This window comes from Vigna angularis, chromosome 2 (assembly GCF_016808095.1).
Source record: "Vigna angularis cultivar LongXiaoDou No.4 chromosome 2, ASM1680809v1, whole genome shotgun sequence".
In the NCBI taxonomy this organism is placed as follows: domain Eukaryota; kingdom Viridiplantae; phylum Streptophyta; class Magnoliopsida; order Fabales; family Fabaceae; genus Vigna; species Vigna angularis.
Window position 1 is genome coordinate 16,404,245 of NC_068971.1, and position 22,593 is coordinate 16,426,837.

Sequence of the window (22,593 nt, forward strand, 5' to 3'; positions counted from 1 at the left end):
GAAGTTAAGAAAATGACAAATTGCACATTTTCAAATTCAAGAAAACAACTTATTTCACTAATTTTTGTTACAAATTTTAAAGCAATGTATCGCGTTGAACTAGTTTTAAAAGAAAAGTTCAAAAAATTTCAAGTGTCGCCGTTCTAAGTTTTGAATGATGTTCTTTCTTTGGTCAAGAAAGGAAAACATTGAATCTACTCCTTTTTAAAATCCTATATGGTAACTGTTATAATGGATATTAATTTAAATCTGAGCTGGCTCCCATTCATAACTAACATGGTTTTGGTTTTGGATGAAATTTTATATATAAATATAATATAAAAACCGAAAACGTGGGTAACTACGAAGTGCATAAATTGCGAAAGAAATTGCTTTGGTTTTTGTGTTTCGTGGTTGAGAAAGCGAAAGAGAAAGAAAGATGATAGGACCGTCGAGACCACAGTTTGTGTTGTTTGGATCTTCCATTGTTCAGTATAGCTATTATGAAGGTTGGGGAGCTACTCTTTCTCATGTCTATGCTCGTAAGGTATATTTCCTTTTTCTTCTATTACTTACTCTTCAAATATTAATCTTCTGCTTTAAAACAAGTACATCGTGATGTAAAAAAATAGACTAAGAAAATACCATTTCACAATTAACATTCAATATCATCAACCATTAATTAGTTAACAATGACATATATATGACACATCAATATTTGATGGTTTGAATAAGAAACCTAACCAAAAAAGCATTCTTAAATTTAAAAAATAAATCACAACTTCTTCACAAAATAATATAAATGTCAATATTAAAATTACAATTTGTTTTTTAAAATGATACTTACAAAAGACGACGTATCTATTTCTTACGATTCTTAAAACTTTACTTATTTTTATAAATTAGAAAAGTTGCATCAGAATTATTGAAAAGCTTACATCTATGATAACAATATAATTTAATGAATTTACACTTATAATAATACATTATATAATTTAATTTGTGCATGAAAAAGGCTGATATAATCTTGAGAGGATATGCTGCTTGGAATTCAACGCGTGCTTTGGAGGTTTTGGATACAATTTTTCCCAAGGTATATATATATATATATGTTCGTAATCTGAGTGCTAAATTCTTGTGTTCAAAAAGATTTTCAACTTTTTTTCAAATCAATTTTCTTACCCTACTTCATAAATAAATGTGAAATTCCTCTATCCATTTTTATATGAAAAGTTTAAATAAATGTACCTCAAAATATAAACGTTAAAGGTAAGATGAACTTGAAATGTTGCACCCATGATATCTTGAATCTATTTCAAAATATTTTCAAATTTTAATGAAACTTTAATTTTTTTAATTTATTCGAAAAATCAATTATTCACTTTATTTTAATGAAATAAAACTTTGAATTGTTGTCATCTGGGTAAGATATTCAACATTTAACTCTGCAAAATGTGACTACCATAGGATTTCAAATTACATAACATTGGTATTACCATGATTTTTTAACAAAGGATGCCAAAGAACAACCATCACTGGTGATTGTGTACTTTGGTGGAAATGATTCTACTATACCGAATCCAAATGGCATTGGTCCTCATGTTCCACTAGAAGAATACAAGGAAAATATGAGAAATATTGCTATGCATGTGAAGGTAAACATTCGTTGTTAATTTTTATCAAGTTCTTAGTGCACAAAACTAGGTTTTCTTTATTATATTGATAAGTTTGATAATTATTCACAGAACCTTTCTGACAAGACTCGCACAATATTTCTTACCACTCCTCCCATCAATGAGGCACAAATCCTTCACAACATGTAATAAATTGGTTATTTATTATATATCTTTTAGAATTGTGACATGAGCTTAAAAGGATGAATAAATTGTTGGAGTGAAATTAGTGTACAGGGGCAAGTAGAGAGGACAAACGAAGCTTGTAGAATATATGCAGAAGCATGCATGGAGGTGTGTCGTGAGATGAATATCAAGGGCATTGATCTGTGGTCTGCTATTCAAAAAATTGATAACTGGCAAGATGTTTGCTTCATGTAAGTATATATATGCTTTCATTTCATGTGCTCCCAATTGAAAGGTTCAATATTTTTATCAATTTCTTTGGTTATTTCTCAGTGATGGAATTCATTTGACAAATGTGGGAAGTAAGATTGTATCAAAAGAGATATTGGATGTACTTAAAGAAGCAAATTGGGAACCCAGTCTTTATTGGAAGGCAATTCCAAGTGAATTTGGAGAAGATTCACCTTATGATGTTGTTGAACCTGATGGAAAGACAACTTTTAATATGTCTAACCTTATCTTCCCTGACAATGACCAATGGGACTAAACTTAAAACACATGTTGCAATTCAAAGTATGCTCAACAATAGTCACCAAATCACAGACTTCAATGTTATGTTTCAATGTAGTGTGTCCTGAAATAAGACAATCTTTGTTTTTGCACTTTTCAATAATAAACGGGTAATAGTGATTACCTTGATTTCAACATGTAACTTTATGAAGTATGTTTTGTGATGGTTTTGTTGGTATCAATTATTCATCTTTCTTTTCATTCAAGTTGTTTTTATATGATCAAGTTGTTTCTTCCTATCTCCATTTAGGTATACATAAATTAGACGTGGTGATTTTTTTTATTTTTTTTATAAATAAATTAGTTTTAAATTCGTGTTTATGTACTTGTTTGTTTTTTAATTAAAAAATTTAGAAGGTAGGGTTTTATTTAAAATATAGAGAAGTTAGAGAAGTCCAAGTACTTGAGAAATCTATGTGAAAAAGGCTTTAAAAAACTTAGTGTGAGTAGAATAATCACTTTCACCAAGTGGATTCTTGTATAATTCAATGTTGTTGCTATTGATAGGAGAAGTTGTTAATCCTTTGTGTGATTCAAAGTGGGTATTTATTTCTTGTGAATTCAAGGAATATCATGTCTTATAATTTTAGAGATGGATCTTCATTCTTTGTGGGATTCAAAAGAGATGTTTATTCTTCGTAGATTTTAAGAAAGGTGTCTTTTATTTCTTGTAGTTTCAAGATAGATGTTTTTTAAACTTAAATTATACTCTCTATGATTATAAAGTTTTGGTTTATTTTAGTGATTGGTTAATCTCTAATAACTGAACACATGTTTCGATTCGAATCAATATAAAATTATTTATGAAATCTTTTTTCTCCTACTCTCTTTATTTATTTACTATTATCTTAAAGAAATCATTTTTATTGCTAAGTCAAATTTAAAAAAAGAATTAAAAAAAACACAGTTTTATTAACAAACCAATTTATTCCCACTCTTGATTTTGTCCAAATATAATTATTCAACTACAAGATTTTAACAGAAATAAATTGTTTATGTTCTTCAAATTATCAAAAAATTACATAAAATTTTATAATAGTATTTTGGCTATTGTACTTTCATGTTGTTAAATCATGTGTATATGTTGTATAACTTCCTCATCATTCATCAAGATAATATATTGTTAAAGTTTTTTTTTATTATTATTAAAATGATTATTCACATATAATATACTTTTATTTCATCTTCACATAAAGTGTTTAAATATAATATGCTAATTATTTATCAACCTTAAGGATTTCATGATTTTGAAAAATACTTCAAAAGATGTGAAAATAAAACCCTAAAACTTTGATAATGGTATTTTAACATAAATATTTTAATATTAAAGGTGGCTTATAGTTAAACAAATTAATTTTCATGTCAAATACAAAATATTTTATATTAGTACATCTTTCACCTCTTTTATATATATATATATATATATATATATATATATATATATATATATATATATATATATATATATATATATATATATATATATATATATATATATATAGGGGACAAACAAATAAATTAAAGATACAAATATTAAATATAATGAAACAAACAAATAAATTAAAGATACATACTATTCAAACATTAAACAACATTTTAGTCTTAAAAAAAATTAAACTATCAATTTGCATAATTAAAAATGATAAATAATTACAAGAAAAAAAGTTAAAAAATAATGTTTTGATGAGAACAAAAATGATGTTTCAAATACAAACTCTTGTATTATAAGAGAATTGAAACTCCTATTATTTTAGCCATCAACTAGAAGAAATGGAAAAGTGGTTCTAAAATTGAATACTCATTCTTCTTAGACCTCGATTAGAAACTTATTTTAGTATGTCGAGTCTCACATCACTTAAAATTAAGATTAAGAACAATTTTAATACAATTATTTACTTCAATCTTAAAAATGTATTTTAATAATAAAATCGTAATGAAACTTTAAAATAAAAAAACGATATTTCAAATATGGTGATTAGTTATTATACTATTTCAGTAATCTTAAAACAACACTTAAAAGTTATGAGGTAGAACCGCTTTGCCACAATTATGCTTAATTCTTTAGCTATTTTAAAACACAATCAAATTTTGAGAGAAATAAGATTGGAAAGGGTGAAGATAAAAGAAAAATTTAGATAAAAAGAAAAGAAAAAGAAAGACATGTGAAGATAAGATTGAAATAAAGTCTTGCATTCTATCATAAGAGCTAGAATAATCCTTACTTGTAAATTTATTTAAAATCGAATTTAATAAATTTAAGAAATTGGTTACGTAATGATGAAAGTATTTTTCAACCATTAATTTTTTTTTAATGTCTATTTAGTTGAATTTAATTAGTTTATGTTTTTTTAATTATTATATTAAGATCAAGATTAAATAGGTTTAATCTCTGATTTTGTTTAAGCATAGCCTATTATCATGTTGCTTTTTTATCTAATATTTTATTAAGATTAAAATTTAATTATCTATTTGTTGACTAATTTCATTTAAATTTTATAAGAAACAAACTTTAGAGTTGAAATTTGTCACGTCCATTAAATTCACTGCTGAATCACCACTCTGCTTCCATTAACGCCCGGGACACATGTTCAGTGCCATTAACGACACGCACGTACTCTTGCATGCGACGGTCAGATGTCATTTTTGGAACGTTCCAAAACGTTAATGGAAGACGGGTGGCAGCCACGGAATGGACGCACGTCCTGCCTGGGAAGAGAAACTTAATTTCTGGAAAACTCTTCCCCTTTCTCTGTGCGATTCATCTTCTTCCCCAAGATTTCTGAATCTCAAATTCTCCACCTTCTCTCTAGAACTCTTCTCCTTCTCTCTTCCACAACTCACCACTCTCTGCTCCGTTCACGTTTCAGCACCGTGAGAACGATCCCTGCAACGTGAGCTTCATCTGGAACCGATCGGTTTTGGATTCTGAAACAGGTAAGTTCCAGACTCTTATTGTTCTTCCTTAGCTACATGCAAGCCTCGTTCTGAATTTGCATGCACTTTCCCTGAACCGATATTAGTTTTCTGTATTTTAGCTTAAGGAGTTTTTGGGGCTGAACGTTAAGTGTAGAAGAGTGTACTGGAATCTGGTTTTCCTTCCGTAGAACGAACGCACAATCCGGGTAAGGGAAGCTTATTAAATTTCATTCTTGAGTTATGTTGTGTTGCATGAATGATCTGTGATGTATAATGTGTTGGACGCATGTTCTGTGAATGTTATTGAGTATGAATTATAGTATCCGATTTTACTATATGATTTTGATAATGAGATTTTGCATGAGAATTATGAACTATACTATGATCTGATTTAGAAAATGTATGAGAATTTGTATTGAAAAATATGGTTACTGTATGTTGAATTTGAATATGAAAATCATATGAAAAATGAACGTTCGTACGCGAAACGGTCATTGACCGTTCGGTATTCCTAGTAAATTCATTAAAGTAGTCGAACCCTTTCATTTGGAAAGGATTTCCTTGTTAGGTCGAACGCCCTCTTTTATCTAGCTTTACGTTTGAGTGTTCGGCCAAACGTGAACATCAGGAGTGTTTGTGAGAATTTGAAAAGCCTGAAAATATACCTTTGAACTCTTGATCAAATTATTAGAACATAAACTTTAAGTATCTCATCTTATATAAATCCAAATTTTCTATGATTTTGAATCAGTGGATAACCTCGACCAAAAAGCGTACGTTCTAAGTGGCGCTCGGTCTCAGACCGAACGCTCGTCCAAAAAGTGTAGATAAGAAGTAGCGCTCGGTCTTACACCGAACGATCGTTCTTTCCGTAATTCTCAAACGAGCGGTAATAGCGTTCGTCCTGAATTGAAATAGTGTCCGTCCTGAATTGAAATAGCGTCCGTCCTGAATCGAAATAGCGTCCGTCCTGAGTTAAATAGTGTTCGTCCAATCGATCTATTGACGTTCGTTCTCTATTACAAAGAGGACTGGACGTTCGTCTTTTTATGGAAGTGGAACTAAGAATGAAAATGTGAATAAGAGGAAAAATTAAGATGTGCGAATGGTGTAAGAGAGGAAATTATGATTATTGAATTTGAACGAGCGTTCCAGGGAGGAACGACTCTTGGTTGGAAATTGAGTTTGTAAAGTATGAATGTGGCAAGCTTAGCTGGCGGGTCATCCTGATATTCCGTGAGTGCTCGTTCTCAAGTAGAGAGGAGTATGTCATGCGTGGGAATGGCAGGAGGTCTTAGTCCATAACTGTAACTTGGACAGAACGGACTTACCTCAGGTGGTGGCTGACGAGTATTACAGCTATCCCACCTGGGTGCACGGACGTTGTAGCTACACAGAATTCATACAGTCCGGACAGTTGGTCTAGTATCAGGATTTTAATTGAGTTATGGATGAATTGAATGTATGTATTATGATTCACTTGATATATGTGATATGTATGAAATGTATGTTTTGGCTTGAATTAAATTCAATAAGCTTACCCTGTGTTATTTCCTTGTGTTGTCGTTCGTCCATGAACCTTCGTCTTGTCCATGCAATGATCATCCTTGTGGATGTGAGCAGATGGAGAGGCGTTACTTGAAGAAACGCTGGAAGAAGAAAATTTGGAGGACGCCAATCTCGTAGAAGTGGAAGTGAAGGCCGAACAGTAAAGGTGTTCGGTTTTTAGTTAGATTAGCGAGCGGCTGTGAGCGAGCGCTCTTTTGTTGATTTTAAATAGTTGGACGTTCGGTCATTGTTTTGTAAACTGTTCGTCCTTATCATTTTGTGAACGCTCGTTGATTTATGTACATTAACGGCCGTTCGGCCTTTTTCGTTATTGTCGTTCCCTTTGCTTTAAAACTGTTTTGAATTATTAATATATGTGATTATTCTAAGTATATAGTTGATGACTGTATAATTTTGGGATGTTACATTATTGGTATCAGAGCAGTTTTGTTCTCTTAAGGACGTTGTAGGTTATGAGTGCATTGCGTTTTTGCTATGTGCTTATTGTGTGTTTAATGAGTTATTATTTTTAACTCTTGAACATAACTAACGTACGTTTTCTCTGGTCCAGAGAATACATGGCGCCTAGACTTCCTCCTCCTCCTCAGCCTAACGAGCCCGATACGTCCAACAGCACAAGATTGATGGAGGCTGTGATTGATAGACTGCAGCAGCAAAATACCACTTTAATGGAGCAGAATGCCACGCTGATGCAACAGAATCAGAACGCCATGCAGAGCTTGGAGGCCGCTCGTGCCAGCTCTGAGACTACACAGCGGCATCTGATGGAGATTCTTGCTGCAACCAGGGGCACGCCGGGGGCGTCCTCTTCTAATGCTGCACCACATGCTGAGTGGAGTTTGGAAAGCTTTCTTCAACACCGTCCAGCCAAGTTTAGTGGGACGTGTCCTCCTGATGAGGCAGACCAATGGCTGCGTGACATGGAGAGAATTTACAACGCTAAGATGTGCCCAGATGAGAACCGTTTAGCCTTCACAGAATACCTTCTAACGGGAGAAGCGAGCCACTGGTGGGCGAGCGTGAGGGCCATATTAACGGACGCTCACAGTCCTATTACTTGGGAAGTTTTCAGGAGCAAATTCTATGAAGAATATTTTCCAGATAGCGTCCGTTTCGCCAAAGAGGTGGAGTTTCTACAGTTGACACAAGGAGGGATGATTGTTTCTGAGTATACGAACAAGTTTAAGCACTTGGTTCGTTTTAATACCATGGCAACCAGTGCGGAATGGCAGTGTAGGAAATTTGAGAATGGTTTGAGGAGCGATCTAAAAGTGTTAATCTCCAGCCTGTGTATACGTTCATTTCCTGCAATGGTTGGGCGAGCAAAGGTATTGGAGAAGAACATGGCTGAAGCTGAGCAGCGTAAGAAGCAACAGACTTCCAGAGGGCCGATATTAACAAGACCGAATCTCACTCGGAATAGTACTCCATACGCGCATCCAGGACAGTCAAGTGGATCGCAAGCAGTGGTAGTGGCTGGACAGACCAGACAATCAGGGGCAGTAAGGTGTTTTCAATGTGGAGGACCCCATTTCAAGTCAGCCTGTCCTCAACTGGCAGGAGTAAAATATTGCACTCGTTGTAGAAGACATGACCACCTGGAGAACGAGTGTAATATGGGGGGACGTGCATTGATGAGGCCGCCGAACGCTGGAAGGAATCAGCAAGGGAGAGGTGGACGAGCCCAAGCTGTTGGGCGTGTGTATGCGATCACTGGAGCGGAAGCCGCGAGCTCAGGTACGCTCATCACCAGTACCTGCTTAATTCATGGAAAGCAATGTTGTGTGCTGTTTGACTCGGGGGCGACACACTCCTTCATCTCGAAGGCGTGCGTTGATAAGTTGGGAATAGTTGAGAGTGACATGCAGTTTGACTTGGTGGTGTCAATCCCAGCAGCTGGAGAGATTAGGACATCTACTGTGTGCGTTAGATGTCCTATTGAGGTAGAAGGGCGTAGGTACAAGGTGAACCTCATGTGTTTGCCTCTCTCAGATTTAGAAGTAATTTTGGGAATGGATTGGCTGAATACCAATCGCATTCTCATAGATTGTGGAGCTAAAGAGTTAATTTTTCCTGAGGAATATGAAGAAGAGTTGGGTGTGACGCTCAGTCAAATTAAGGAAGATATAATGGAAGGCGCCAGTTGTTTCTTGATCATGACGCATGAAGACAGAGAGGTTACGGATGAGGGTTTTGAACGTTCGTCCAACAAGTACACTGAAGGACGAACGGTTGTGGACGAATTCCCGGACGTCTTTCCGGATGAGGTGCCTGGATTGCCTTCCGTTCGTGAAGTTGAATTTACCATAGATTTAGTAACTACCGCGGCTCCTATATCCGTTCAACCATATAGAATGGCACCCGCTGAATTGGTTGAGCTTAAAAAGCAAATTGAAGAATTGATGGACAAGAGGTTCATCCGTCCAAGCGTGTCACCTTGGGGAGCGCCTGTGTTATTGGTGAAGAAGAAGGATGGCAGCTCTCGACTATGCATTGACTATCGTCAATTGAATAAGCTGACCATCAAGAACAAATACCCACTGCCTCGCATTGACGATCTGCTGGATCAATTGCATGGAGCGAGCGTCTTCTCCAAGATAGATTTGAGATCGGGCTACCACCAAATTCGTGTTAAGGAAGGAGATATTCAGAAGACGGCCTTTAGATCTCGGTATGGACATTATGAGTACGTAGTCATGCCGTTCGGTGTGACGAACGCTCCAGCAGTCTTCATGGACTACATGAATAGGATCTTCAGGCCGTACTTGGACAAATTTGTGGTGGTGTTCATTGACGATATACTCATCTACTCCAAGAGCTGTGAAGAGCACGAAGAATATTTGAGGTTGGTACTTGGAGTGTTGAGGGAAAAAGAGCTGTACGCTAAGTTGTCCAAATGTGAATTTTGGATGAAGGAAGTGCAGTTCTTGGGTCACGTTGTGTCTGCTGGTGGGATTTCAGTTGATCCGGCTAAGGTACGAGCGGTCTTGGATTGGGAGAGTCCACGCTCGGTCACTGAAGTTAGAAGCTTTGTGGGACTCGCGGACTACTATAGGCGTTTCATAGAAGGGTTCGCTAAGATAGTAGCACCGTTAACACAGCTGACCAGGAAGGATCACCCGTTCGCCTGGACCGATCGGTGTGAATCTAGTTTTCAAGAGCTGAAGCGGAAGTTGACGAGCGCTCCAGTTTTGGTAATTCCGGACACTACCAAACCTTTCGAAGTTTACTGTGACGCATCTCACCAAGGTTTGGGGTGCGTTCTTATGCAAGAGAAACGAGCAGTGGCGTACGCCTCTCGGCAATTGAAGATACATGAGAGGAATTATCCAACGCACGACCTAGAGCTGGCAGCGGTCGTTTTTGCTCTGAAGATTTGGAGGCACTACTTGTATGGATCCGTTTTCCAAGTCTTTAGTGATCATAAGAGTCTCAAGTACCTCTTTGATCAAAAGGAGTTGAATATGAGGCAGCAGAGGTGGCTTGAATTCCTAAAGGATTATGATTTCGAGTTGCTTTATCACCCTGGTAAAGCGAACGTTGTGGCGGATGCACTCAGTAGGAAGGTGGTGCATGTGTCGTCCATGATGGTACGTGAGTTGAACCTGGTGGAAAGCTTTAGAGACTTAAGGTTGCAGTTCAACTTAGAACCGGACAGCATCAAATACTGTAACCTTAGGATATCCAGCAACGTGTTTGAGAGGATTAGAATGAAGCAACTTGAAGATGAAGAATTAGTGAAGATAAGAGGCGCGCTCGGCACAGATAAAGCAAAGGAGTTCAATGCTGGGACGGACGACCTACTACGTTATATGGGTAGGACGTGCGTTCCTAATGATGGAGACTTGAAGCGGATGATATTAGAAGAAGGGCATCACAGCCGTCTTAGCATGCATCCGAGCATGACTAAGATGTATCATGATCTCAAGCAGTCGTTCTGGTGGCCAGGGATGAAGAATGATGTTGCACGCTTCGTGGCATCATGTCTAACATGTCAACGAGCTAAGACTGAATATCAAAGACCGGGTGGACTACTGCAACCCTTAGAGATTCCAGAATGGAAGTGGGACAGCATTTCAATGGACTTCGTGACTCACTTGCCTCGCACGGTCAAGAATCACGATTCCATTTGGGTGATAGTGGATCGTCTTACAAAGAGTGCCCACTTCCTAGCTGTCAACTTGAAGATGTCCATGACCAACTTGGCCAAGCTCTACATCAAAGAGATCGTTCGTCTGCATGGAGTGCCGTCCAGCATCATCTCTGACCGAGACACAAGATTCACCTCTCGGTTTTGGCAGTCGTTGCAAAACGAACTGGGCAGCAAACTCCAAATGAGTTCAGCGTACCATCCTCAGACGGACGGTCAATCCGAGAGGACGATTCAGACGCTCGAGGACTTATTGAGGACGTGCGTACTAGATCATGTAGGCATTTGGGACGAGGTATTGCCGTTAGTGGAGTTCACCTACAACAACAGCTTCCAGTCCAGCATTGGAATGACTCCTTTCGAAGCTCTTTACGGACGCAAATGTCGCACGCCACTTTGCTGGTTTCAAGAAGGAGAAAACATATTAACGGGACCGGAGCTCGTTCAACAAACTACTGAAAAGGTGAAGTTAATTCAAGAGAGATTGAAGACGTCCAGAAGCAGGCAGAAGTCATATGCCGATAAGAGAAGACGACCCTTGGAGTTCAAAGCTGGCGATCACATTTTTCTAAGGATTAATCCAACTACTGGAGTAGGCAGAGCGTTACGATCAAAGAAATTATCTCCCAAGTTCGTGGGGCCGTACCAGATCACAAGGAAGATTGGACCAGTTGCATACGAAATGGCTTTACCTCCACAATTGTCCAACCTTCATCCGGTGTTTCACGTTTCTCAACTCCGGAAATACATATCGGATCCCTCACACATATTGGAGCTAGAGGACGTTCGTCTTCGACAAGACCGAACGCTGGAGATGAAGCCGGTTCGCATTGAAGACGTTCGTACTAAGTTATACAAAAGGAAGGACGTTCGTTTGGTGAAAGTAGTGTGGGACGACAAGACTGGCGAATCTACTTGGGAAGTTGAGGATGCCATGAGAGACTTATACCCTCATCTATTTCCTGGTAAGTCTTCAATTTTCGAGGACGAAATTTTTGTAGTAAGGGGGATTGTCACGTCCATTAAATTCACTGCTGAATCACCACTCTGCTTCCATTAACGCCCGGGACACGTGTTCAGTGCCATTAACGACACACACGTACTCTTGCATGCGACGGCCAGATGTCATTTTTGGAACGTTCCAAAACGTTAATGGAAGACGGGTGGCAGCCACGGAATGGACGCACGTCCTGCCTGGGAAGAGAAACTTAATTTCTGGAAAACTCTTCCCCTTTCTCTGTGCGATTCATCTTCTTCCCCAGGATTTCTGAATCTCAAATTCTCCACCTTCTCTCTAGAATCTTCTCCTTCTCTCTTCCACAACTCACCACTCTCTGCTCCGTTCACGTTTCAGCACCGTGAGAACGATCCCTGCAACGTGAGCTTCATCTGGAACCGATCGGTTTTGGATTCTGAAACGGGTAAGTTCCAGACTCTTATTGTTCTTCCTTAGCTACATGCAAGCCTCGTTCTGAATTTGCATGCACTTTCCCTGAACCGATATTAGTTTTCTGTATTTTAGCTTAAGGAGTTTTTGGGGCTGAACGTTAAGTGTAGAAGAGTGTACTGGAATCTGGTTTTCCTTCCGTAGAACGAACGCACAATCCGGGTAAGGGAAGCTTATTAAATTTCATTCTTGAGTTATGTTGTGTTGCATGAATGATCTGTGATGTATAATGTGTTGGACGCATGTTCTGTGAATGTTATTGAGTATGAATTATAGTATCCGATTTTACTATATGATTTTGATAATGAGATTTTGCATGAGAATTATGAACTATACTATGATCTGATTTAGAAAATGTATGAGAATTTGTATTGAAAAATATGGTTACTGTATGTTGAATTTGAATATGAAAATCATATGAAAAATGAACGTTCGTACGCGAAACGGTCATTGACCGTTCGGTATTCCTAGTAAATTCATTAAAGTAGTCGAACCCTTTCATTTGGAAAGGATTTCCTTGTTAGGTCGAACGCCCTCTTTTATCTAGCTTTACGTTTGAGTGTTCGGCCAAACGTGAACATCAGGAGTGTTTGTGAGAATTTGAAAAGCCTGAAAATATACCTTTGAACTCTTGATCAAATTATTAGAACATAAACTTTAAGTATCTCATCTTATATAAATCCAAATTTTCTATGATTTTGAATCAGTGGATAACCTCGACCAAAAAGCGTACGTTCTAAGTGGCGCTCGGTCTCAGACCGAACGCTCGTCCAAAAAGTGTAGATAAGAAGTAGCGCTCGGTCTTACACCGAACGATCGTTCTTTCCGTAATTCTCAAACGAGCGGTAATAGCGTTCGTCCTGAATTGAAATAGTGTCCGTCCTGAATTGAAATAGCGTCCGTCCTGAATCGAAATAGCGTCCGTCCTGAGTTAAATAGTGTTCGTCCAATCGATCTATTGACGTTCGTTCTCTATTACAAAGAGGACTGGACGTTCGTCTTTTTATGGAAGTGGAACTAAGAATGAAAATGTGAATAAGAGGAAAAATTAAGATGTGCGAATGGTGTAAGAGAGGAAATTATGATTATTGAATTTGAACGAGCGTTCCAGGGAGGAACGACTCTTGGTTGGAAATTGAGTTTGTAAAGTATGAATGTGGCAAGCTTAGCTGGCGGGTCATCCTGATATTCCGTGAGTGCTCGTTCTCAAGTAGAGAGGAGTATGTCATGCGTGGGAATGGCAGGAGGTCTTAGTCCATAACTGTAACTTGGACAGAACGGACTTACCTCAGGTGGTGGCTGACGAGTATTACAGCTATCCCACCTGGGTGCACGGACGTCGTAGCTACACAGAATTCATACAGTCCGGACAGTTGGTCTAGTATCAGGATTTTAATTGAGTTATGGATGAATTGAATGTATGTATTATGATTCACTTGATATATGTGATATGTATGAAATGTATGTTTTGGCTTGAATTAAATTCAATAAGCTTACCCTGTGTTATTTCCTTGTGTTGTCGTTCGTCCATGAACCTTCGTCTTGTCCATGCAATGATCATCCTTGTGGATGTGAGCAGATGGAGAGGCGTTACTTGAAGAAACGCTGGAAGAAGAAAATTTGGAGGACGCCAATCTCGTAGAAGTGGAAGTGAAGGCCGAACAGTAAAGGTGTTCGGTTTTTAGTTAGATTAGCGAGCGGCTGTGAGCGAGCGCTCTTTTGTTGATTTTAAATAGTTGGACGTTCGGTCATTGTTTTGTAAACTGTTCGTCCTTATCATTTTGTGAACGCTCGTTGATTTATGTACATTAACGGCCGTTCGGCCTTTTTCGTTATTGTCGTTCCCTTTGCTTTAAAACTGTTTTGAATTATTAATATATGTGATTATTCTAAGTATATAGTTGATGACTGTATAATTTTGGGATGTTACAAAACTTATGGAAAAGTTACCTTTCCCAAATTGACATTTAAAATATTAGTTTTCGTTCTATTTACACACTCCAATAAAATTATTGAATAATAATCAATTTTAGAGAAAATAATTAGTTATTATACTAAATTAAATGCCATTTTATAAATTAAAAAAATTGTATTTAAAATACTCTCTATTATAAATAAAAAAAATTTGTGAATTAAAATATAAATTAATTTCTAATATTATTTATTGAGAAATTAATATTTAAATTAATCTTTAATTATTAGAAACTAATTTAGAATCAATCTTGATAGATATTATTAGAGAGTAATTTATACTTTAATTCACAAATTAATTATAATTTTTTATTTATAACAAAAAATATTTTAAATACTAATAATTTTTAATTTATAAAATAGTATTAACTTAATCATTACAGTAACAATTATTTTTATTTTTACACTTGGTTTCTATTTTATAATTTTATGGTCGTGACAATTGTAGTTTAAAAACATGTCTGTAAGGACAATGATACTTCAACAACAGAATTTGACAACATTTTGACACGGAACACGTGTCAAAATGTAAGTGGTGCACGTGGAAATCAATTTTTAAAAAGAATAATGATGTGGAAACATATTTAGGAACAAGGTTTTAAATTTTGGGGGTTCATTTTCACAATTCAGATTTTGAATCTGAGGTTTGGTTAGAGAGAGAATCGAAGCTTAGAGAGAGAGAGCGTGAAACCTAGAAAGAGTCCTCTTTTCCCTCCACCCAACCACCCACTGTCGGAGGGCCGTCATAGTGCCGCCGGAGTGTCGTCGTTCCTAGAGAGAGTGTCGCTTCCTCCCACCTAACCATTTTCGTTGTCCGCCGGAGTGCCGCCTGAGGAAGTATTGTTCATTCTGGTGACCGGCGTTGTTCAAAGCTTTGATTGCAACGGCCACCAAAAAGGACGCGTTTTTTCCGTTCCGCAGTCGTATCAGTGTTTGTGCGTCTTCCTCCCACCCAACCATTTTCGTGTCTCTTCCCAGAAGCGTCACTTTCCGTTGTCAAAATTTGTAGTCCGCTGGAGTGTCGCTGGTAGTTTGTGTGTCACTTTTGTGTGTCTCATTTCTTGTTGTCCATTTGGCTTTGTAGCTTTAGAGTTTATTATGTATTTTTACCCTCTAATCTCTTACTAAAGATTTTATTGTGCAGGCCGAGAGGAAAAAAGAGAGGTACAAGCAGGTACTAATTTGTTCTAAGAACTTAGTAAGCGTTGAACGTTTTTGGTGAAAATGTTTATGATAATAATTTGCTTATTGCTATGAAGGAATCTTTTTTCTCTGTTGATACTCTATCTAAAGGTTACAGGTTGCTACTGGTATAATATGTTATTGGTAAATATTTCTACTAGATATTTTGCTTGAAAACATAGTTTTGACAATATGATGCAGTATAATTGGTTATTTAAGTGGTTTAAGTCATGTAATATATTTCTCTGGGAGTTGATGGAGGAAGTTTATCCTGCTACAGTATTTATGTTTTTTTTTTTAGTTTGAGTGGTTGTCTAATTGATAAATTTTTAGATATTTGCTTTGAGAGTAGACGTATATACAAAATTATGGTGTAGGGTTTTATGGACTGAGTTTAAGTCTATAATTGGTTGTTCCAGTAGTAAAAAAAATGTAGTGGTAGTGGAGTAAATGATGATTTTTTTTTTTAAATTTTTGAAGTATGGTACAGATTGAAGAAATAGGAAATGTTTTTTTATTTGGTTGGAGAGGTGCGTACATAACAAAATAGTACCATTAGGTTTTGGTTTCGTTTCTTTTATATAGCTTATATTATATAATATTCTCATATTATATAGAGAGGTATTTTAAGTATTAGATAAGTTATATCATGTAATATTAGTATAAAGTAATTGTGTTTTAAATATTATATAAGCTATATTATGTAATATTAGTATAAGGTAATTGTGTTTGTAAATTAAGGAAACAAAAATGTGGGTTAGGTATGATGTAGGACTTTTGGATGCATTGAACATCATATAAATTTCATTATCAGATAATGGATATTGAAATTTTGTTCAATTGTAAGGAAGAGAACATTGCTTTCAATTTTCTTCTAATATCTACATGTTATTTTTTAATGCAGGTTCGTAAAAGACCAATGAATAAGAAAGAATTAGCAAAAAAATGAGGAAGACATTATAGAAACATATTCCAATTCTATAACCATGCACGAGACTAAACTAAAGGTGAGTAAAAATCAACATTGATCAATGGTTCCAATGTCCCATGCACTATCAAATGTTGCCAATGTCTTAATTATACTATAAAAAATTAAGTTTCTCTTGCTCAGAAAGAGGCTTTCAAAACCAAAAATTCATTTGAAAACTGAAACAAACAGTTATGTGTGAATTTGGTTCCTATTTTTGTGTAAATGCACTCTTATTAGTGATTGTATTAATTAGGATCCATCATGTTTTCCTTGCAGACTTCCACAATACAAGTAGTAGAAATGAAGTTTCTTGCTCAGCGAAGGGATCTTCAGGTTTAATTTTCCTATAAATCTAATAATATATAATATTTTATATTTCTAGATAAGCCACACTCATACTTATAATTTTATGTTATTATTCTTTTGTTGGTGTTTTGTTTAAGGGCTAGAAATATGAAATGAAGAAATGCTTATTGTATTTTAAGTTAGAATTAGCGCCACCAATTAAAACTTTAACTTGTCAAATATCAGGTGTGAATTTGACATCGTTATGCATGTTTAGGTGTTTGCAGGATGGGATCAAAAAAGCTCTTTTCTCTATAACACATGATTATAATATTACTCATCCTGGGACTTGTGTCATGATTCTAATTCTATAGTTTTTTAAACATATATGGGATTTGATCAAAACAAACAGTTGGGTTCACACCTCGTGGCTTAGTTGAGTTGGATTGACACCATGTAGGTTGGTAGGTTTAAACTCCAAACTAAGTTGTCAAATATTTTTAATTTTGGCGATACCTAACTGTCTAGGCTTCATATTTGAAGTGGAATGCGGTATAGGATGGACTTAAAAGAATCTTATTGATTAATTACCAATTGCTAGTTTTAAAATTTCAACTATAAAACAAGAAAATGTTCCCTTTTTATTCTATTTTGGAAAAAATATGTAAACCTAAAATGATTCATCTAAAGTTACTCTAAGGTGAGTATATCGAATCTTTTTTTCTTTAATGATCTAACCTGCCTATTGCAATGACACTTTTTTTTCTGTGGTTGTTATGAGGAAAAGATACCGGATATTGAAAAGTGCTTAGATGTTGGGAGAAAGCCTAAAATTAAGATAATGTCAAGAGTTTGGGGATAAAGCGTTTTGTGGAAGTGAAGATCCTTGTTAAATTATGCCGGTTCAACATTATCACCAAACCTCGAGGTTTAAACGTCAGGATGAAATGAAGCAAAGCACAATGTATGATCGAATGAAGGTTGTACCTCGAAGATGGTTCAAGATCAAGAGTCGAGCGAATAGAACTTCATTTATTGTAGATGATAGAAGAAAAGAATGAATAGTTGAATAATTTGTAGTGATTTTTAAATGTTAAGAATTTTAGTTGACGATGTTCAAGTAGAATAGGAAATGTAAATGTTTGTTAATATATGTTCAAGTAGAATAGGAAATGTAAATGTTTGTTAATATGTTGATGTACAAAGAATTGTTCTTTCCATTAATTTGAATTGAATTTCATTTTATATTTGTTGTTTTTGAAGATCATTTTGTGACTTATGGCGTATGTTTTGTTCATGATAGAGCATCTTTGTTGAAATCAAAGGTGTTTGGACATCATAGTCAATTTTTTAAGTTGAAAAAATTTATGTAGAAGTTAATCTACCATAGTGTGCATAACTCATAATGTAAGTCCCCACTTATTTGAACTATGGTCCCACATGGGTATTGAAAGTATATTTCTTGTTTTGAAGATCATTTTGTGACTTAGGCTGTATGTTTTGATCATGATAGAGCGTCCTGATTGAAATTAAAGGTGTTTGGACATGATAGTCAATTTTTTTAAGTTGGAAAACTTTATGTACAAGTCAGTCTACCCTGGTGTGTAGAACTCATAACGTAAGTCGCAACTTATTTCAACTATGGTCCCATAGGTGTTTTGAAGGTATATTTCTTGTTTTTGAATATCGTTTGAACTATGATTATGACATTTATATCGAACTTCATCCCCAATGAGCCATTTTTTGTAGAACTCTTGGTGCAAAAACTGTATTGGTACCAAATGCTAAATAAGTGGAAACTTTAGGCAAAGGTTTTGCACAGACAATTCAACTTTGAAAATGACATTGATTTTGAAGTGCAAATTTTTTTTTAACACTTATTTGACATACCAGTGATGTTCAGACAATGATTATGAAATTTATATCGAACTTCATCCCCAAGGAACCATTTTTTTGTAGAACTTTTGGTGAAAAAACTGCATTGGTACCAAAGGGTAAATAAGTGGGGACTTTAGGCAAAGGTTTTGCACAAACAGGTCAACTTTGAAAATGACATTCATTTTGAAGTGCAATTTTTTTTTAACAGTTATTTGAAATACAAGTGATGTTCAAACAATGATTATGTCATTTATATCGAACTTTATCCCCAATGAGCCATTTTTTGTAAAACTCTTGGTGCAAAAACAACATTGGAACCAAAGGCTAAATAACTGGAGACACTAGACAAAGGTTTTGCACAGACAGGTCAACTTTGAAAATGACATTTATTTTGAAGTGTATAAATTTTTTTAACACTTATTTGACATACCAATGATGTTCAGATAGTGATTATGAAATTTATATCGAACTTCATTGCCAAGGAACCATTTTCTATAGAACTCTTGGTGAAAAAACAACATTGGTACCAAAGGGTAAATAAATGGGGACTTTAGGCAAAAATTTTGCACAGACAGATCAACTTTGAAAATGACATTCATTTTTAAGTGCAAACTTTTTTTAACACTTATTTGACATACAAGTGATGTTCGGACTATGATTATGAAATTTATATCGAACTTCATTCCCAAGGAACCATTTGTTGTAGAACTCTTGGTGAAAAAACTGCATTGGTACCAAAGGGTAAATAAGTGGGGACGTTGGGCAAAGTTTTTGCACAAACAAGTCAACTTTGAAAATGACATTCATTTTGAAGTGCAACATTCTTTTTAACACTTATTTGACATATAGGTGATGTTCAGATAATGATTATGTCATTTATATCAAACTTCATCCCTAAGGTTTGTAAAACTCTTGGTGGAGAAACTACATTGGTATTAAAGGGTAAATAAGTGGAGACTTTAGGCAAATGTTTTGCACAGATAGGTTAATTTTGAAAATTACATTCATTTTGAAGTGTAGAATTTTTTTTCATGGAGGTTTTTAATTTTATTTATATAATCATCAAACCAAAACTTGAAATACAACAAATTTATTTAAACTTTATTTGTTGACCATAACAAATTTATTCAAGTTTTTTTTAGGTTTGAAACCTCTTTTATTTATAATTATCCACCTACATTCATAATTTCTTTATTTAATGAAATATGTTTTTCATAGTAAAACATAAATAAAATAAACAAAATTATAAAGTACACAAAAATTAATAAAAATTAATTTTATTGATGATTTAAAATAAATTACATTCATTGACAATTACAATGTAAATATAAAAATATATTCATTGACAATTTAAAATATAATTTGATTCCAAGAGTATGCCCAACAAGTCATTGTTAGTAGACTTCTGTGCTTCCATTGCTTTCAACCTTTAGTTGATGCTTACGGTGATGAAGACAAACTTCTGTGAGGATCATATTTGGAACGAAGACAAGCTTTTGCAAGACTACGATGACAAAATTCATGCACAATGTTTTTTTTAAGGAAGACACCTTTTTGTCGAGACTAATTGCCTTGGTACAATCGGCCTCAACTTGAAGATAACTGGATAAACAGAGGAAACAAATCAATATTTTGCCTGACACTTTCAAAAAATGGCCAGAAGAAAACACTACCTTCCATGTTCTAGATACGCTTGAGCCTTGTTACTATAGTATGTTGCATTATCACTATAGAGTTTGATAGCTTATGTGTAAAATCCAATGGCTTTCTGCCACTGCCTATCTTTATATGCTTGATTTCCCTGACATTAGTAGCAAAACAATATAGAATAGAGGGTTTAGCTGAAAATATATGCAATACTCAGAATTAAACAACACAAATTACCATATTTGATTTAACAAAGAATAAAAAAAAATTCTCCTAAATGGACTAAAGTTTAAATTATATAAGTCCACCTCCATTATTAGAATAGATAGTTAAACCTAAAACAAAGGATAATATATGGGACTGCAAAGGTAGAATTATAGCATCCCAAAGCAAAGTTTAATTCTACGTTTGACATTAATGAACTAATCAAAGTCATCATTTAGTTTACATAGTCTTGCAAAAGCTTGTCTTCATTCCAAAAGCTTGTCTCCAACCAAATAAAAAAACATTTCCTATTTTTTCAATATGTACCATACTTCAAAAATTAAAAAAAAAATCATCATTTACTCCACTACCACTACATTTTTTTTACTACTGGAACAACCAATTATAGACTTAAACTCAGTCCATAAAACCCTACACCATAATTTTGTATATACGTCTATTCTCAAAGCAAATATCTAAAAATTTATCAATTAAACAACCACTCATAAACTAAAAAAAAACCATAAATACTGCAGCAGGATAAACTTCCTCCATCAACTCCCAGAGAAATATATTACATGACTTAAACCAATTAAATAACCAATTATACTGCATTATACTATCAAAACTATGTTTTCAAGCAAAATATATCTAGAAGAAATATTTACCAATAACATATTATACCTGTAACCTTCATATAGAGTATCAATAGAGAAAAAAGATGCCTTCACAACAATATGCAAATTATTATCATAAACATTTTCACCAAAAACGTTCAACGCTTACTAAGTTCTTAGAACAAATTAGTACCTGCTTGTACCTCTCTTTTTTCCTCTCGACCTGCACAATAAAATCTTTAGTAAGAGATTAGAGGGTAAAAATCATAATAAACTCTAAAGCTACAAAGCCAAATGGACAACAAGAAATGAGACACACAAAAGTGACGCTACAAACTACCGACGACACTCCGGTGGACTGCAAATTTTAACAACGGAAAGCGACGCTTCTGGAAAGAGACACGAAAATGGTAGGGTGGGAGGAAGACGCACAAACGTTGATACGACTGCGGAACGGCGAAAACGCGTCCTTTTCGGTGGCCGTTGCAATCAAAGCTTTGAACGACGCTGGTCACCGGAACGGACAATACTTCCTCAGGCGGCACTCCGGTGGACAACGAAAATGGGTGGGTGGGAGGAAGCGACACTCTCTCTAGGAACGTCGGCACTCTGACGGCACTCCAGCGGTACTACGACAACCCTCCGACAGTGGGTGGTTGGGTGGAGGGAAAATGGGACTCTCTCTAGGTTTCACGCTCTCTTTAAGCTTCTATTCTCTCTATAACCAAGTCTCAGATTCAAAAATCTGAATTGTGAAAATGAACCCCCAAAATTTAAAACCCTGTTCCCAAATCTGTTTCCACATCATTATTCTTTTTAAAAATTGATTTCCACGTGCACCACTTACATTTTGACACGTGTCCCGTGTTAAAATGTTGTCAAATTTTGTTGTTGAAGTATCATTGTCCTTCAAATTATTTGTATGATACTTGAGTTATTTTGCTTGTCAGGAGAAATAATTTCTACTTTCAAATTTTAAGTTAGCGCGAATGTTTTTAAATTAGATTGATTGTTAATTTGGTCGAGTTATTGGGTTACTATCATTAATGGAACTAATGAATTAAAAATTGAATTATATAAACGAGTGTAAATCTTTTATATTTACTAGTCAAAACATACTATACATCTATGTTTACTTTTTCTTTATAATAACAAAAATAATAAAATTATTATTATTGATATTATTATTATAAAAATAAATATAAGATTTAATACCCTATGTTATTCCCAGTTTCGCTCGTAAATGCCAAATTAGTCCATCTTTTAAAAAATGCGTCAATTACGTCCTCACTTAATAAAATTTGTATCAATGAAATCTCTTCCGTTAAATCCGTACAAACGGCGTTAATTATTTTGCATCAAGATAATTAACGTCGTTTGTACAGATTTAACGGAAGAGATTTAATTGA

At 35.2% G+C, this 22,593-nt stretch overlaps 1 protein-coding gene and 2 long non-coding RNA genes across 4 annotated transcripts; 2 read left to right on the forward strand and 1 right to left on the reverse strand.

The window, feature by feature from the left end:
• Positions 1-409: 409 nt before the first annotated feature.
• LOC108327309 (GDSL esterase/lipase WDL1-like) lies at positions 410-2,440 on the forward strand. The gene is made up of 6 exons (XM_052872949.1): positions 410-526; positions 995-1,072; positions 1,494-1,634; positions 1,725-1,798; positions 1,883-2,029; positions 2,112-2,440. Exons 1-6 carry the CDS (start codon positions 419-421, stop codon positions 2,323-2,325), a joined length of 762 nt encoding a protein of 253 aa, XP_052728909.1. The 5' UTR covers positions 410-418; the 3' UTR covers positions 2,326-2,440.
• Positions 2,441-15,057: 12,617 nt separating this feature from the next.
• On the forward strand, positions 15,058-18,002 carry LOC128195437 (uncharacterized). Of its 2 annotated transcripts, XR_008246966.1 has the most exons (5): positions 15,058-15,428; positions 15,546-15,575; positions 16,488-16,590; positions 16,830-16,886; positions 17,626-18,002. It is a non-coding gene; the product is annotated as an uncharacterized LOC128195437 (long non-coding RNA). The 2 variants fall into 2 exon arrangements; XR_008246965.1 differs by having other exon boundaries at positions 16,830-18,002.
• Positions 18,003-20,313: 2,311 nt separating this feature from the next.
• LOC128195438 (uncharacterized) lies at positions 20,314-21,896 on the reverse strand. The gene is made up of 3 exons (XR_008246967.1): positions 21,617-21,896; positions 21,378-21,407; positions 20,314-20,517 (listed from the first exon to the last, which is right to left on the reverse strand). It is a non-coding gene; the product is annotated as an uncharacterized LOC128195438 (long non-coding RNA).
• Positions 21,897-22,593: the final 697 nt, after the last annotated feature.